Source organism: Poecilia mexicana, unplaced genomic scaffold (assembly GCF_051168715.1).
Source record: "Poecilia mexicana isolate PSO_F unplaced genomic scaffold, ASM5116871v1 scaffold_3, whole genome shotgun sequence".
NCBI classification, from domain to species: Eukaryota; Metazoa; Chordata; class Actinopteri; order Cyprinodontiformes; family Poeciliidae; genus Poecilia; species Poecilia mexicana.
Genome location: NW_028263372.1, coordinates 18,794,690 through 18,810,104, shown reverse-complemented (window position 1 = coordinate 18,810,104; position 15,415 = coordinate 18,794,690). Strand labels below are relative to the sequence as shown.

Below are 15,415 nucleotides of genomic sequence, written 5' to 3'. Positions count from 1 at the left end.
AACAGCAAAAACTGAACAGATCTATAAGAGGGCATTAATGCCATGTACGCACCTTAAAAAAAAATGGAATCAGCAAATGTCATAGAATCATCTGAGATTAAAATATGCACAGAAAATGCTGGGGTTTTTTGTGCATTTTTGCTGTAGCACTGAGTGAAGACAGAGCTTTGACTGTGCTGCAACAAGTGAGCTTGGGGCAGTGGGCATAAATTTCACAGACACCCTTTGTCAGTAACGCTGCAGACTATGTAACACCGAATGAGGATTAAAAAAGACGAGACTGTTCCATGTCATTAGTGGATCAAGAATCATAAGAATTCTACTTTTGTGACGCATAATCACTGGCTTCATATAAAAGAAATCCTTTCATCCACGCCAGGTTTCTCAATAATGTTCTGCGGTATTTCAGCTTGTGTCAGTTGTAGCGTACAATAATAATATGCTGCACCTACACTTGAACTTATAAAAAGCTCCAGCAACTCATGTTGTGCTTCACTCAAAATATATCTGCACTCAGCAGCATCTCGAAAACCACTGACGCATTCTTTACATCAGCCAAAACTCAAGCTATTTTAGGGAGAAATCGTCTCTCCGTACAAAAGTACAGAGTACTGCGTGTCAAAACTCACACGTTTACATGTGCCTCTGCATTTTAGCATTTTTCATCTCTTAGTTTGCCATCCAGTGAACTAAATGATAAATAATATTCAGTTATTTATCCTTTTAGGGATGCAAGTATGTTGGAGTCAGTAACACACTAAAAATAATGCATGAGAAACATGTACAGGTGCATCCCAAAAAGTAGAATGTCATTGTAAAAATGTATTTATTCTAGTATTAATTCCTGCAAAAGGTGTCCTAATATATTGTACAGTGCATGAGGATACTTTTCAGCAGGCCATCTATTTTCTAATTGGTTTTATGCAATATTGTGACATTCGAAATTTCTGAGATGCACCCGTTATAAAATAGTTATGACAGAAACTTGTGGTTTTTCTCTCATAGTTTGTAGTTTATTCCATTACAGGCAGGGCAGTGAGGGAAAGGGATTAAATACATTCTCATCGTGGGGCAGGAAAGGAAGGGATGCAAACCAGGTAAACATGGACAAGACATAGTTGAATTATTTCTTTTTCAATATAGACGAATTTGTATCTGCCAATAGTCTGAATAAATAGCTCCTTTTTCTCCTACATGTCAGTACTGATCTTTTCAGGTAGTCTTATTGTTATATAGTTGTTCTCTACACGACTCTATTGGAATTCATCTTACAGACATCTGCATAAATAAGTACACATAAAAGACAGTGCTGTACACATCACAATGGAAAAATGGTACTTTCTTTTTGCAGAGTTAAGTGTATGAACAACTGCAAACAAAGCTGCTGCTAGAAGGAACCGTCTGGCCCAACAATAGTGTGTCTATCAGGACCGTCATAATGGTGTAGGTAATGCCTGATTTTAAACTGGCTTGACCAGTCTGCTGCGAGCGATCACAGCAGATGTCATTAAAGAAGCTGTGCAGATAGCTAGTGAGACTCGGACTTGGTAGTGGCATGGCACCAAATGTCTGTCTGTAGCATACCTCATCACTTTGAAGAATTTGTGAAAACTAAAAAATGTTTAAAACAAAACAACAAAAAAAACATTGTGCACGAGTCATGGCAAAATGTTTACGTGCCACTGACAAACAGGGTAACAAAGGCTTAATTATAGATAACGTCTTGCATTTAGGAAGAGCTTCCCTAAAAACTGAGATAAGAAAACACTGACATCAAACCAATCTGTTGCAGGATAATAAAACCATTAAATATAGTGTTAAATGTGAAAACATTGACTGTACTAAAGAATGCAAAACATGAGCAACTTGTCACACCCAAAGTGATATAGACAACTTGATGTCAGTCGTGAATTCAGTCAAACTTCAAGGAGGATGAACCGGATTAAAGGGAAGTAAACACTTTGACCTCCAAAACTGAAAGCACCTTCAGAACAGGAAAACAAAATGATGTCCTGATGCACTTTTACTTCTAATTAAACCTCTAATAAGGCTGTGTTAATGATGGCTGAGACATGGTGATTATTTCTGGACACGTTCAGAGCGTATTTACTGTGACTTGATGACAAGACTTGTTCTATACAAGCCATGCTACGTTAAATGCATAAAGCATGCAAACTCTGACTTGGGCACATTGCTAAGAGATTTTGAAAGAAAATTATACAGCAATTTTAAGACAATTTATTAGTTCAAACCCAACGTGCAGCGGTCTTGGTTTTGTTTTGTTTTTTTTACATGAAAGGTATGGCAGCGTTTTAATGTCAGGATGACATTGCCTACATGTTGTTGTGTAACAGTCTAGATGGGAACTGATAGAACTTGAAATGAAGTATTGAACTGAGCCTGTGTTTAAATAAAGTAGTATCCTTAAACATATAGAAAATTACATTTCATAAATACATTTGGCAAGACAATTTGCTATCTTTTCTTTTTTGGCAAAAGGGGTAAACTGAGCAATGTGTGTGCAATAGTAACAAAATGTCAATCTAAGTGGCTTAGTGACAAGTTCTCCATCGGAATAACTTATTAAAAAAAAGTTGTCATGCATTATAAAGTGTAACCAAAAGACTCTAAAAACATCCATAGGCATCTGTAATAACTTTGTCACAATCACTTTATGTTTAAGACACATGTATTCTCACCAACATAACACACTCTCTTTCTCCAAGTCAGTTCTTTGTAGACCTGAGGAACGTTTCTAATTGTTTTTTCACTTCTGTTTATAAACAAATATGTCCCATCTTCACATTCTGGATTTAAAAAAAAAAAAAAAAAAAAAAAAAGATAAAACAAAAGCTGTACAAGCTTTCAGAACTGCTGAAGATGCAGGAAGAGGTCTGGTACACCAACCCAGATGATGTGCCTTTGCTAACCGTTTCTACAGCATTAGTTTCAGATTTCCTGCTCAGTTAACGATTCTCCCTTTGCATTTGCTAAAATTAGGGACTGGATGAAATGTAGAAATGTTCCCATGTGGGTCAGACAATATTGTTCTGGATTGGCATTGTGAAGCTACAGTTGTGAAGCAGCACAGCCCCCTGGCATGCAGAGAGAGGTATCTTCTTTTTTGTCATTGCAATACTGTGAAAATGTCCCCTGAGTTCAAAGGGGACACCTGGAGAATGGATATGGTGTACCTGTTGGTCCCTTAAGTTCTGTCACTGGATCTCTAATGAGTGACTGCATTCCACTCCATGCGTGTGTTGTGATATGTTTGAAAGTTTGAATCACCAGACCGTAAAGCACAACAGAGCCTTCAGGGCATATTAAACCATTGATGATAGTGTATTCTCTTCAGGACAGTGGCATGGGCTGGATGTTAGTAGGGAGTGAATGGCTGGCGGGGCACCCTCGCTTGGCGAGAGATCGTTGAGCTCCTCAGAGGATGAGAGAGGAAAGGATGGGGACAATGATATGCCTGAAGAGGGATCAGCAGATCCGGCAAAAGTGCGTGGAGGCTTGGGAACAAGGTTAGGCTCAAGTGTTGCTCTGGCCAGCAGCTGTGCATCATCCAGGTGCTGTCCATCTCCAAGACATTCACCCTGTCCAAAAGAACCCCTGCCCGACTCTGACTCCCCATCAGACAGGTCCAGAGGTGGTGAGCTGCTGCCGTCCAGTCTGAAGAGAGAGTCCAAGTACTGTGCGAACTCTAGCACAGCCTGACTGGGGTTCCCATTTGTTAGCTGGGGTGGAGCAGTAGAAACGGCTAGACTGGTTTCTTCACCCAACATTTTCTGTGTCATCTCGAGCTCCATGTCCTCTTTTTTGTTATCCATTAGTCTAGAGTCAATCTGTGGGCTTAGTGGAGCATTTGGAGTGCTCCCTGGGCTGTAGACACCAGGCATCTGATCCCCATCACTAACCATTGTTGGAGCTGCATTAGACTCATGTTTGAAAGGCTGAACACATTGATTTAAAAGGGCTGGGGAATGGGGTCCACTGTAGCGTGGTGTGGCAGGAGACAGCCTCATAGGGTAATCTGGAGTGGATCTGGATTCGTGTGGGGTAAAGAAGGGTCCAACCTCACCTAGGTGCTCCGGCGTTGCCGGGCAGAGGCAATCTGCAGCCAACAATTCGGTACGAGAGCTGAGAGATGGGTTCTCCTCTGGTATTGGGGCATCCAACGGGAAAGGTAGGCTACCCAACATCGGCGAGCCCCTGAAGGCCGCTGATGAGCGCCGAGAATCCAGGCTGTAAAGAGACTCTGCATCCGAGAGACTCTCCATGACGGCCAGTGGTGCCTTACGGTCCCTCAGCTCCACCGCAAGGCGCTCGCGTGCTCCACGCAACACTACAGGAACTGGGGGAGGAGGGCACTCAGAGAAACCATCCAGAGATATCTCAGACTGGGCACACGAACTGGAGGACAGGAAAAGAGAGGGCAGGAGAGGGATGACAAGGACAAGAGGAGAGTGGGGGACCCAGAACACAGGATAGACAATAAAAGTGGGTCAAAACATCTTTGCGGGTTAAAGAAGGGAGGGAAACAGGTGTTAGTATTCACACTATATCTACATTCTCCAAGCTACGTGCCTGAGGCAACATGTTAGGTCGATGGAAGAAAACACGCAGACGTCAGACTAAAAAGACCAGGGGTGCTGATCATTTTGCTCATGCTTCCTTGTGTCCATGAAGAGGATATTGTTATTTTTATGACAAAACAACTCAAAGAAAGGATATTTTCATATCCTGTGATTTCTTTTAAACCTCCTTACATGGAGTATCTGAAACATGGATAAAAGTTTGCATAATGAGAGGCACCCATGGAGTGTGTGCTAGTAGTGCATGTATGCTCTTGGATTAGCATCATATGCAAAGGGTAAAAAATCAGATTTCAAACATTACTACTATCGGAAATTCACACTGACTTGGGACAAGGACTGAACCAGAGAGGGCGAGGTGGAAATCGGATACTACCATACGTTACAATTGCTCTGTGGATAGACAGCGTGCAAGCGTGCAAGAGAGAGGGGATCATATTGTGCAGAGTTAGTACTGGCATGCCTTGCTTACCGTAACAAAGGTTTTTCTCTTTTTTTTTTTTTTTTTTTTAACAGACAGACAATAATTTGAGAAAACAAAGTAGCAGTTAGTATCAGTAGTATGTCTCTGAGCACCACATAGTTAAACTACAGCTACAGGCTAAGGATGAAGTTTAGCTTCACATGTTCTACAAGGCTCAAGCATACTTAAAACAGTGCCCGGCATACTAACCGAACGCTGCTGTTTCTGCGGTGGTGGGTTGTTGTGGGTGTCGGCTCCTGAGAAGCTGCATCCACGAACAAAGTCTCAGGGTTCAGATCTACTTCTGTGGGGCTCACCATAATCTTGGCTGCCGACAACAAAGCCGTTTTGCCTTTATTGTAGTTCTCCAGAACCTGTTATAAGCACAGAGGCACACACACATGCGCGCACTTCAGACCACGTCAGAGCTAAATGCTGACAGGTTTGGGGGATGTGCAATGGAGAAGGTGAAAAAGTGGCCAAGCAGGTGAAAATAGGTGGAAATAAAATAGCTTATCACTATAAATGACAAGAAACTTTCTGAAAACAACCACAAAAAACTGGCATATTCATCAAATTACTTCTTTTGTTGAAGTCTTTTTTTTTTATATAAAAGCTACAAGCAGACATCTCACTCATAAAAATCCTGAAATGTATTTAAAAAGCCTTTAGATTACCCTCAGGGAAAAAAAAATGCTCTCAACAAATGTCCCTAAAATTACACACAACCAGACATGTTGGCATCTGATTTAAAAAGAAAACAATAAAAATGAAAAAGTAGCGTTCATACAAATGAAAGTGCAATCTAAAAGATAGTTTACAAAATGACATTAACCACACACAGCAAACATGATGCCTCAGGGAGAACTGAGGCCCACATTACTCCTGTGATACAATAACAAAACATATTTAAACCCTGTGTGCTTAAAAAAAAAAAGTAAATAAAATCCCTTTTTTTCTACTAAGTAGTAACATAGCAAACACCAAGATTACAAATGTTTAGTAAACTTTAATGAATTAATTAATACATAAAAAACATACACACACACAAAAAAATGAAATATCAAAATTACATGCGACAGAGATAAAATACAACAAATACAATTTAGTAAGTTAAAATGCTATTAAAATAAGTCACTTGGTTATAGAGAGGGGTAGGGAGCATTAAAACAACATGTTTGGCAGCATGCAACCCCTAAAAACAAATGACGTATTACTGATGCAAGGGATAAATTACTGCAAATATCCATGACCAACAACTATTGCATCACTTGTAACTGAATGCAGAATGACACAAATGGCGGCAGAAATTACGCATGAATGATGAAGATGTACTGCAGTCCCAGTAGTTGCACGTTTGAGTGGTTCATATTCTAAAATGACACTGACAACATTTCAAGTGTTTTTCCATCTTTCGGTATTTAAATATGCAAGTGTAAACACTGAGTTTATACCAAATCCAAGTAAGTTTCTATTTTTTAAAGAAACATGTAGACTTTGTGGGAAATAAGCAAAAAACAAACAGATCAGTTTGTTTTTCCACCTTTCTCTGGAAATAAAACTTGGCAAAAGTTGAATATTTTTAAAAATGAAATGAGGGAATAATTATCCAGAAAGAAGAGCTGCACTGACTGAAAAACCTAGCCAAGAGTGGTGGAAAGAAAAAAAAAAAAAAGAGAGCAGTTAATGAGGAAGAAATTACATTACCATGGAAACTCTGAACACAATGAAAACTGGTTAGGTTGCGGAACAAGCGTCACAAATTTTGCACCAAGGCTCTTGACTGAACGTACAGTGGCAGAGAAAAGGCTGGAAGAGAACCAAAAGTTATTTCTTTTAAAAGTCACCAGAAAAGATAGAAAATGGTTAAAAAAAAAAAACATCTTTAAAACAAGTTAGAAGCACATTACAAATGACACCCTAAATTTGGGACCTAATTTCAAAGCTTTTCCTCACTCACATTTAAAACATTAATTGCCCAAATCTTGTAAACTTGTCAGTTAAATCTCCACACTACAACCCCCCCCCCCCCCCACACACAGGAGAAAAAAAAAAAAGCTGCGACGCCTTTTTGCATTTAACCCATTGGTTTATGTGGAAAATGCAGCTAAGCAGTGGGTGACTTCTACAAGTTAGTCTCAACTTTACTACCACCGGGGTTCCTCTTGTGAGAGGTCTTTTGTTGTTTTAATAGTGGGAGAAAAGAGAAGGTCTGTTTTTTAATAAAAGTCATTCCGCTCCTCTAAAGTTGCCCTAAAAGTCAACACCAAAACAATCACAAAGCTGTCTGGCCTTTTCATCACATCGCAAATAAGCAACAGTTAAAGTAAGTGCTTAAATTGGCATTTTTGAACTGACAAATAACTTTAATATCGAGTGTCATAAAATTTAGATAAGGGGATCTGCAAGACTATTTAACACTTGTAAACTGCAAATCTCTGGAATTTGTGAGGAGCTCTGTGATGAGCGGATCATTTTCAGCATGAGTCGAGTTGGACTCAAGAGACTGCCCTTCAGAAAGAGGGGTAGGCATCACATCTTCATTAGAGTAATGGATGCATGGCACAGACTTGGTTTTTGCTGGTAAGCATGAAGCATTTTCAGCTGGAAGAGCTGCTGTGTGAGGGTGTGAGGAGATGTTAGAAAGTGAAGCGACAGACACCAAGCACGGCTGGGAAGAAGAGGTGCACCCTGACAAAGGAGGAGGTGGAGAAACAGACTCGGCATCTGGAAAAGAGAGAGAAGTGTGGCCGGTTGGACGGACGGAGACAGCTTCGTTTTCTGTGTGGGATTCAGTGCCAGACAGGTGTTTGTGGGCGATGGAGGAAGTATCAGATGGAAGAGGTCTGGGGTTTAGCTCGCTTTGTGAGGTTATAAACAAACTGGTGTTGCATGATGACTGACTGACTTCCAGTTCCTCCAGTTCCAAATTTGGACAAAATGGTTCCAGTACCTGTTGAAACACCAGACGTATCACACCACAAACTGGGAACAAAAGGCAAATGCACGCATCCGAAATCGAACTAACCTACAGAACTTACAACACCCAAACACAGACAGGGATATAAAGTCTCCAGCCACAAAAAGTGCAAACCCCTTAGTTGGATCCTTTACATGCAGAAATACACAATGACAGCTTGTTAACAAAACAGGATGTTCAACATCCTAGAAGAACCAGAGAAGACCACGAACCAACTGTGACAGAACAGTTCCCATGCTTTGAGGACCAACAAAGAGAAAGACAAAAGAAAAAAAGGTGAAGTTGTGGGTTAGGGATCAACATGCACAAATAAACCTATCAAGTTTATAAATGTATAAACTTTCTACTACTTCTGCATACAGTTTTAAAAAAAAATGTGTGGACTAAAACATCAGAAAAGCAAAATGGCTACCACCTATCAATTTAAAATTTATTTTAAAGGATTCACTTCTTATGCGCAATACTAGAAAACATAAGATACAGTTATATTAGAAAGCAACCAAATAATCTTAATGGAATTAAAAGGCTTTTTCAGCGCTTTAAGAACATGGTAGATATTTTCAACCTTCTGCTGTATATGACAGTCTGTCATTCTACAACCCAAGTTACTCCCATTTGTAGAAAAAAAAACAAAAAAAACACACATTATCCTTTTTGTTAGAAGCAACTGATACATGTTCACCATCAATTTAACTACCCAGCACTGGAAGTCAAGAGCAAAACTGGAAGGACAATTTGAAAAACACCCTTAGAGAGAAATGTAAACATGCAAAGGGATGAGACAGACCTTGTTCAGGCCCTTCATAACCATGTGGGGCATGTGCTCGTTCAGCATGGCCGGCGATATGATGACCTCGTTGAACCCCTTGTTGTCTCCCCACAGAGCCGAGTACGTCGGCTCTTCCTGTCCACAACTAGAGAGGCAGAAACCCATCAAACTCACAACACATCGATTTTCTCAACATACTAAAAAAAAAAAGGGCAAGTACAAAAGTTTATGTGAAATTTAGCAAGTATGTAGAAAAAAAGATATTCAGAGAGGAACGTGTTGAAGATTGGATCATACAACTCTAAAAGGAAGCTTGTTGGGTATTTTTCTTACCCTGTTCTTGAAATCTGCATAATAAATGATCTTGGTGTGAATGCGATACATGCTCTGAATGGACTTGGAGCGTTTACATAAATGTCCAAAAGTTATCAAGTGTCAAAAACAGCTGCGTCTGCTGAGGATATTTTCTACAACGAAAAATGTTTTCAGCAATTTGTTTGATTTTTATTTTACTTCGAAGAATCTCCAGTTGTCCTTTATGTGACATAAAAGCTTTCCAAGCTTGAAAGGATGACAGATTTTTCACTCTGTCTCAATTCAGTTCTTGTATATGGCTCCATTCAGAGCAGTCGGGTTTTTTTCCCCTTCAACAGAGGAGACATGAGCCCCAAACACTGGCGGTGTAGATTAAACAACTGAGACTTGATGTATATCTCATGTCTCCTCTTTGATCTTAGCTGGACTTTCTTGATTAACTTTTAGGTTTAGGATTTACATACTGTTTATGTGTTTTGGACATTATTTCCAGTTTTAAATAAATATTGCAAAACCTGGTGCACGTCTTCATGTTTCAGTCCAAACATACTTGTGAGTTGACAATTCGATTACAAAAATCACAACATTAAGAAAAAAAAAAAAAAAAAAAAAAAAAAAAGCATGACACATGTCCACCAATGCACATCTTCAACATCTTCACAAAATGTACTGGAACTGCATTGTTTTTAAGAACTTTTTGAATAGTTTTCTGACCATGTCTCTGGTGGATGGTTGTGCACCACATGGATGATCCTGCCAGGAGGATAGAGAGGAGTGGAGGCTGAGAGGGCAATGCTGAGGTCACTGGGGTGTAGCCATAGACGACTGCTGGGGGGCGCTGCAGGCTGAGATGGAGGATCGTCATCCTCTACTGGAAGCTCTGATTTGGGGATGCATTTGGTACCTCCCACAATGATCCTCCACTGCCACAAAAATACAGATATTACTTTTCACGTAAATACTATTCACTGCTTCTTTGTTATACAACTGGTTGATAAAACTGTATTTCTGTGGGACTGATTGACAAAAATATATGTCAATAAAGTTAAGTTAGAGTCATCTTTTATACTACAAAAACTGAAATTACCTTTGGCTTGTTACTTTTCTGTAAGACCTCCAGAAGGTGTCTTCTAAAACCCTCCAACTGGGACAGGCCGAGCCTATGAAAGACGAGAGGCTTTAGCGGTAATACTGCTGGAAATGAATCACAATACATTTGATTCGTTAGTAGAAATACCTTGGTACGAGGTCTTTTCCCAATACCACAGATGTAACAAACTCTTTGGAGTACTCCATGGCATCCTCACTGGGCAAACGAGACAACACGAGAAGCTTGAATAACGTCAACAAGTTGTGTGAAGAGCAGGAAGGGCCTGAGCCCAAACAACAACTTCCTACTTCTGCAAACAGTTGCACTTGAATAAATTCATGCACAAAGGGATTATCTGTGTCTTTACAATACAACTTTAATGAACTTGGACTAGTCCGGAATTTGATATGAAACACACCGAAACTGCAGCATTTCTGATGTTCAACAACATAATTTTCTTCCTTAAAAGGAACTAAAGCTCTGCGGAAAAGGTATTTGCCCCACATATGCATTTCTTCAACTTTAACTTTTTTGTTGCATTATAATTTAGCAACATTGAAATTTTTTTCTTCCAAAAGCTTTCAGTCATTTTGTTTGAATCTATTCATAGGTGCACTATAAATAGCTCCATGCTCGTATGCAACAGGATCCCTGTCCTCTTGCATAACCCCAGTGGTCTTAGGTTGGTGTCACAGACTGATGGCTATCCACTTTGGATTTTTTCTTTTTTTTTTGAGAACTGTCATCACACTACTGATCCATGAGCTCCCATGTATTTACTTTCATTTTAATTTTAGACCATGATGACGTAAGTATGATCTGAAATGTGTAAAAGATTGTAAAAAAGATAATGAAAAAGAACAAATCTTGGGGGCAAACAGCTTTTCAATCTCGGTTAGTTTCACAGTCTAACATCACATTGTTCTGCATGGCGCAAAATGAGCTTCGTCATATCTTACTTTTATTACCCCCATAGCACTGGAGTGACACAATTTGTAATGTAAAGAGGCATTTGAAGTCTTTATTCTAGCTCTACTGAACGATGCAAGACGCAGTGCAGTGAGGGTAATGTGTACCATGCATCTTTCATCGATAAAAGCATGGAGAACATTGCAGATCTGTGGCATGCAAAACCTCAAAATCCATTCTCACAACAGCCAGGCTGAAAGTGAACTCATCTATCTGCATAACGTGTTCACAGTCTATTTCATTACCACAGAACTGACATGTAGCCCCGCAGACTCTTTATCTAATAAACTCCAAGGTAAAATTAAATGCTCTTCTAGGATGTTAACATGGTTTGCCTGGTGGTCACAATTCTCTGGTGGTTCTTTCCAAAGCCGTCAACGATTTTTTTGACAGCTTTAAACAGAACATAAATATAGTAGTGATAATAATTTCTACTCACATTGTTAAGATTTCTAAGTAAAAACAGGAAACAATCATGAAGCCTATAGAGGTTTTACATGTGATTATTTAAACAAAACGTCAAACAAATACATCAGATAAATAAGCTCATTAATTTTGAATGTATTCTTAAATATGTAAAATGAAAAATATTAGTTTAGATATATGTATCATTTACATTCAAATTCTGCACAAATGTTTAAACAATTATTACAACATTTCATAGTTTTGGTACATTAATCTAGACTGATTCTGAGCTCCTCTAGAGGACATTTCAGAGATTTAGAATTAAGATGCAACAAGCAACTTAAATAAAACGAGGCGTTTATTGCGCAGCAGTGACATGCAAATGGTTTCTTTAAAAAAAAATAAAAATAAAAAAAAGCACTCCATTTCAAAACATAAACATAACAATTCCACCTTGTTTAAGCATTTAATGACTTCTTCAATTATTCCAACAGAACTGGGCTCACTTTTAAAGAATAAAACAGGCTGAGTTACCTTAGAAGGCCACCAGGTGGAGAATAAGAGTAGCAGTGGAGTGTGGGGTACTGAGGTCTGAGCAGGAAGGAGAGAATAGCAGCAGTGCCTGCACCAAGAGAGTGGCCGACTATCACCAGCCCATAATGCATGGTGCCCTTACTCTGTGGGAGACAGAGTCATTACGCTCACTACAGCACACCATCACCACAACAAAGAGCCGCTCTCACAACAAGCCTCTTTAGCTGTTGGCATTATGTCTTCTTAGCACAAAGATTCACTTCATGGTCATTTTACACGTTTAGCAAAGCTCTGAATAAGGTACAGCAGTCAGTGCGAGCACACAATCTACACAGAATCCCTACTGCACCAGTCATGTTTTACACTGTATACTGAGTCACGCACCAAGTCTCTTCCAAAAGCTTGTGACAAGATCATTTCCTGCTCCAATTTCTTCTTAATGTATTCTGCTGAGTAAACCATTCCCTGGAGAGAAATAGAAGAGGATTCAATAGATGGAGGGCAGTAAAAAAGATAGAGGAAAAATGAAAAGGAAGTCATTCATCTCTTTTCACAATATCCAAACCAATTACTCTGAAGTTAACATTTAATATGACCCCTCCCCAGCCCACCCCAACCCGGAAAACAGAGAGAGGGAAAAAGCGAGCGAGTCTGAATCGCCTTGGAGTTGCTCAGTCTCTCACCTTGTGACCAAGCCAGGTCCCATGCTGCCCCTCCACAGGCAAACGCTCAGAGTCTCCCGTCAGGTCAGTCAAGGCGTCCTGATTGACACAAGACAAATGAAGCGAAAAGAAAAGGGAAGGGAAAATAACTAAATCAACGGCAATGGCAATATAGAGCATGGAACACAAGAAATCCCCTCACATAAATGAGCAGAGGGTACAGAAAATGTACAATTTAAGTCCTTCATCGCCAGTTTGTTTGCAACACTCCTTTTTAACAAAACAAAACAATAGTGTTGGCTCATATAGCTTGTCATTTAACTTTATGTTAATGAAACCCTTAATATTCTTTAATTAATGGTAGGACATTGTGTTTTTACTTTCTGCTGTATATCTTTGGCCAAGTTGATCAAACGTTTTCTCCCTATAAGCATTTTATCTTTGTTACACAATAAATCCGTTATAAATCTCTTAGTTCCTATTCAGTTCTGATTTAAAACATCAGCGCAATCTTCCAACAAGCTTAAATAAGAGCATGCAGGACATTTCTGTCCAAGAGTGGACAGTCACGCTCTCGTTCTTTACGTGATGGGTGTGGGAGTTTGAGAGCGTTGCAGCGAAATATGAAAATTTCACCTGTTGTTGAAGGTGTTAGAGCTTAGAGGTGCTAAGGAGGGTGGGAGCGTTTAACATTATAAGAAAAATCTATATCTTTATGATATAGATTATAATGGAGAATAAAAAGAAGAAAAAATGACCTTTGGCGAAAGGGTTCCTCTGATACTGATGACGACTTTCTTCTTCGCATGATCCACCGCCACAAAGAACGGAGTCTCGTAAACCTGTTTAAAACACGCACAACACAATAAGTGGTAAAATGCAGGTTCATGTTAGGAAAATTAGGAAACGTTCTCATGTCACCACACAAGTGAAAATATCACCGAGCAGTAGCACAAGGCTCCTGGGATGTTTCTCCTTTTTTTTTTTTTTAACGTGGCCCGAGTGTGTGAAGAAAGAACTCAATGTAATCAAAATGAATTACTGCTGCCCAAACTTCTACTTCGATGTATTTTATTGGGGGTTTTTTTTGTGTTAACACCAACACAAAGTAAATCCATGCTCAGTAGGAAAGATTATCGACTCGATGAGATCAACTGTCCACTGTTGCCACACACTTGGTCAGAAGGCATTGTCAGTAGTCAGTGATGGCTGAGGTCAAATAGTAACCCTTTCACCAACTGGCATAATAAACTGAACTTGATCTATAACTAGGTTGGAACTAGTCTGTGACTGGCTTATTTATTTAGTTTTATACATTTTCATCGCCAACTCTGGCTAACTTCCTAATAAAAGCGTCCTTGAAGCGTGATGCTACCACCACTATGAAGCACATTCGACAAGGTGGGTTTTCACTTTAGTCTCCTTGAACCAGAGCACCTGGTCCACAGACTTCCCTTCTCCCCTACCTGGTTTGTGACAAACTGCAGAAAGTGGATTCCTTTGGCGTTCCATCTTCAACTCTCCAAACTGAGCCCAGATTTGTGGGGTGCTTCAGTAATAGTTGTCTTGTCTCCCACCTGAGCTACAGCTTACTACAGCTCCCCAGAGGCTTCGTCAGAGAAACCTCTTGGTTACTTTTCTGATTAATGTTCTCCTTGCTTAAGTTTGCATTTGTTAGTTTTGATATAAAACTGTAACTTATAAGAGAAGAGAAATACAATTAATCACAAAAAAAGGTAATGTATGCAGGACTGCACAATCCACTGACATGTGACTCATAGCTTACAGATGGGAGGGAAAAAGCAGAGAAAGGAAAAAGTTACCACCAGCTATAATTTGTATGATGGGAGCGCTACAGCACACGTTTAAATGTCAAAAGAAAATCTTGTCGGAATTTCTGCTAAGTCCCATCATTCTAAATTTAATAAAAGAGACATAATATAACCTAGAATCTCCATGTAAAGGAGGTAAAGCAGCTCTTGAAGCTTTTCAACTGTATATAGTCTTTCAGTGTTTTTAAAAAAAATCATTTTTAAATGTACACACTACAACCTGGTACTAGCAGAGGAAAACAACCTTACCACAAAAGACAAATCGGAGTCTCATTGACAGAAAACTGACCGTTTGCTTGGTATGTCAAAGGCTTAATTATGCTGCCGCTGCTGGCAGAATAATGGAGGGATCAGAATAAGTCGGTCACAGCGAGTGCTTTCAAACTGTAGATTGAGCTCCAGAATAAAATCATCAGCATGCATTCAAATTCAGCTCTCTGACCATCTCTGTTACTGTCATAAAGGCACATCAGTTCCTCCTCGCTCTGTCCTCACACGTCTCCCACAGAAGAGAATAAAGGTGCAGCACTGTGTCGAGCAGGCTGTCTGAAAAGAGTTATAGTTCCAGCAGCAAGCAGGCCGGCACCCCCGGCGCAACTCTCGTCTTAGCCATCAAGGCCTTTTCCATCCTGGCACAGTGCACTGTCTAAAGTCAGTGAATTTATAAATGGAAACACAGTGCTGGTTAACCTCACTGAGAAGCACTCGGCTCTGGAAATTAGTGGCTCAAGAACAAGTTTTAGTATTGGTATAAAAATAACTTTGCAATGCAATGAGGAAGCTATTTCAATGTCTTTT

The 15,415-nt window shown here is 39.7% G+C and overlaps 1 protein-coding gene across 1 annotated transcript in view; it reads right to left on the bottom strand.

The window, feature by feature from the left end:
- Positions 1-991: 991 nt before the first annotated feature.
- Positions 992-15,415, bottom strand: part of dagla (diacylglycerol lipase, alpha) — a 40,602-nt gene continuing 26,178 nt past the window's right edge. Inside the window, exons 11-20 of the mRNA XM_015000772.2 lie at positions 13,544-13,627; positions 12,807-12,884; positions 12,508-12,588; positions 12,124-12,266; positions 10,363-10,431; positions 10,213-10,285; positions 9,840-10,048; positions 8,829-8,955; positions 5,272-5,435; positions 992-4,416 (exon numbers count right to left, since the gene is read on the bottom strand). Coding sequence (XP_014856258.2) covers positions 3,324-4,416; positions 5,272-5,435; positions 8,829-8,955; positions 9,840-10,048; positions 10,213-10,285; positions 10,363-10,431; positions 12,124-12,266; positions 12,508-12,588; positions 12,807-12,884; positions 13,544-13,627 — 2,121 coding nt within the window. The 3' untranslated portion in view covers positions 992-3,323. The remainder of the gene's footprint in view (positions 4,417-5,271; positions 5,436-8,828; positions 8,956-9,839; positions 10,049-10,212; positions 10,286-10,362; positions 10,432-12,123; positions 12,267-12,507; positions 12,589-12,806; positions 12,885-13,543; positions 13,628-15,415) is intronic.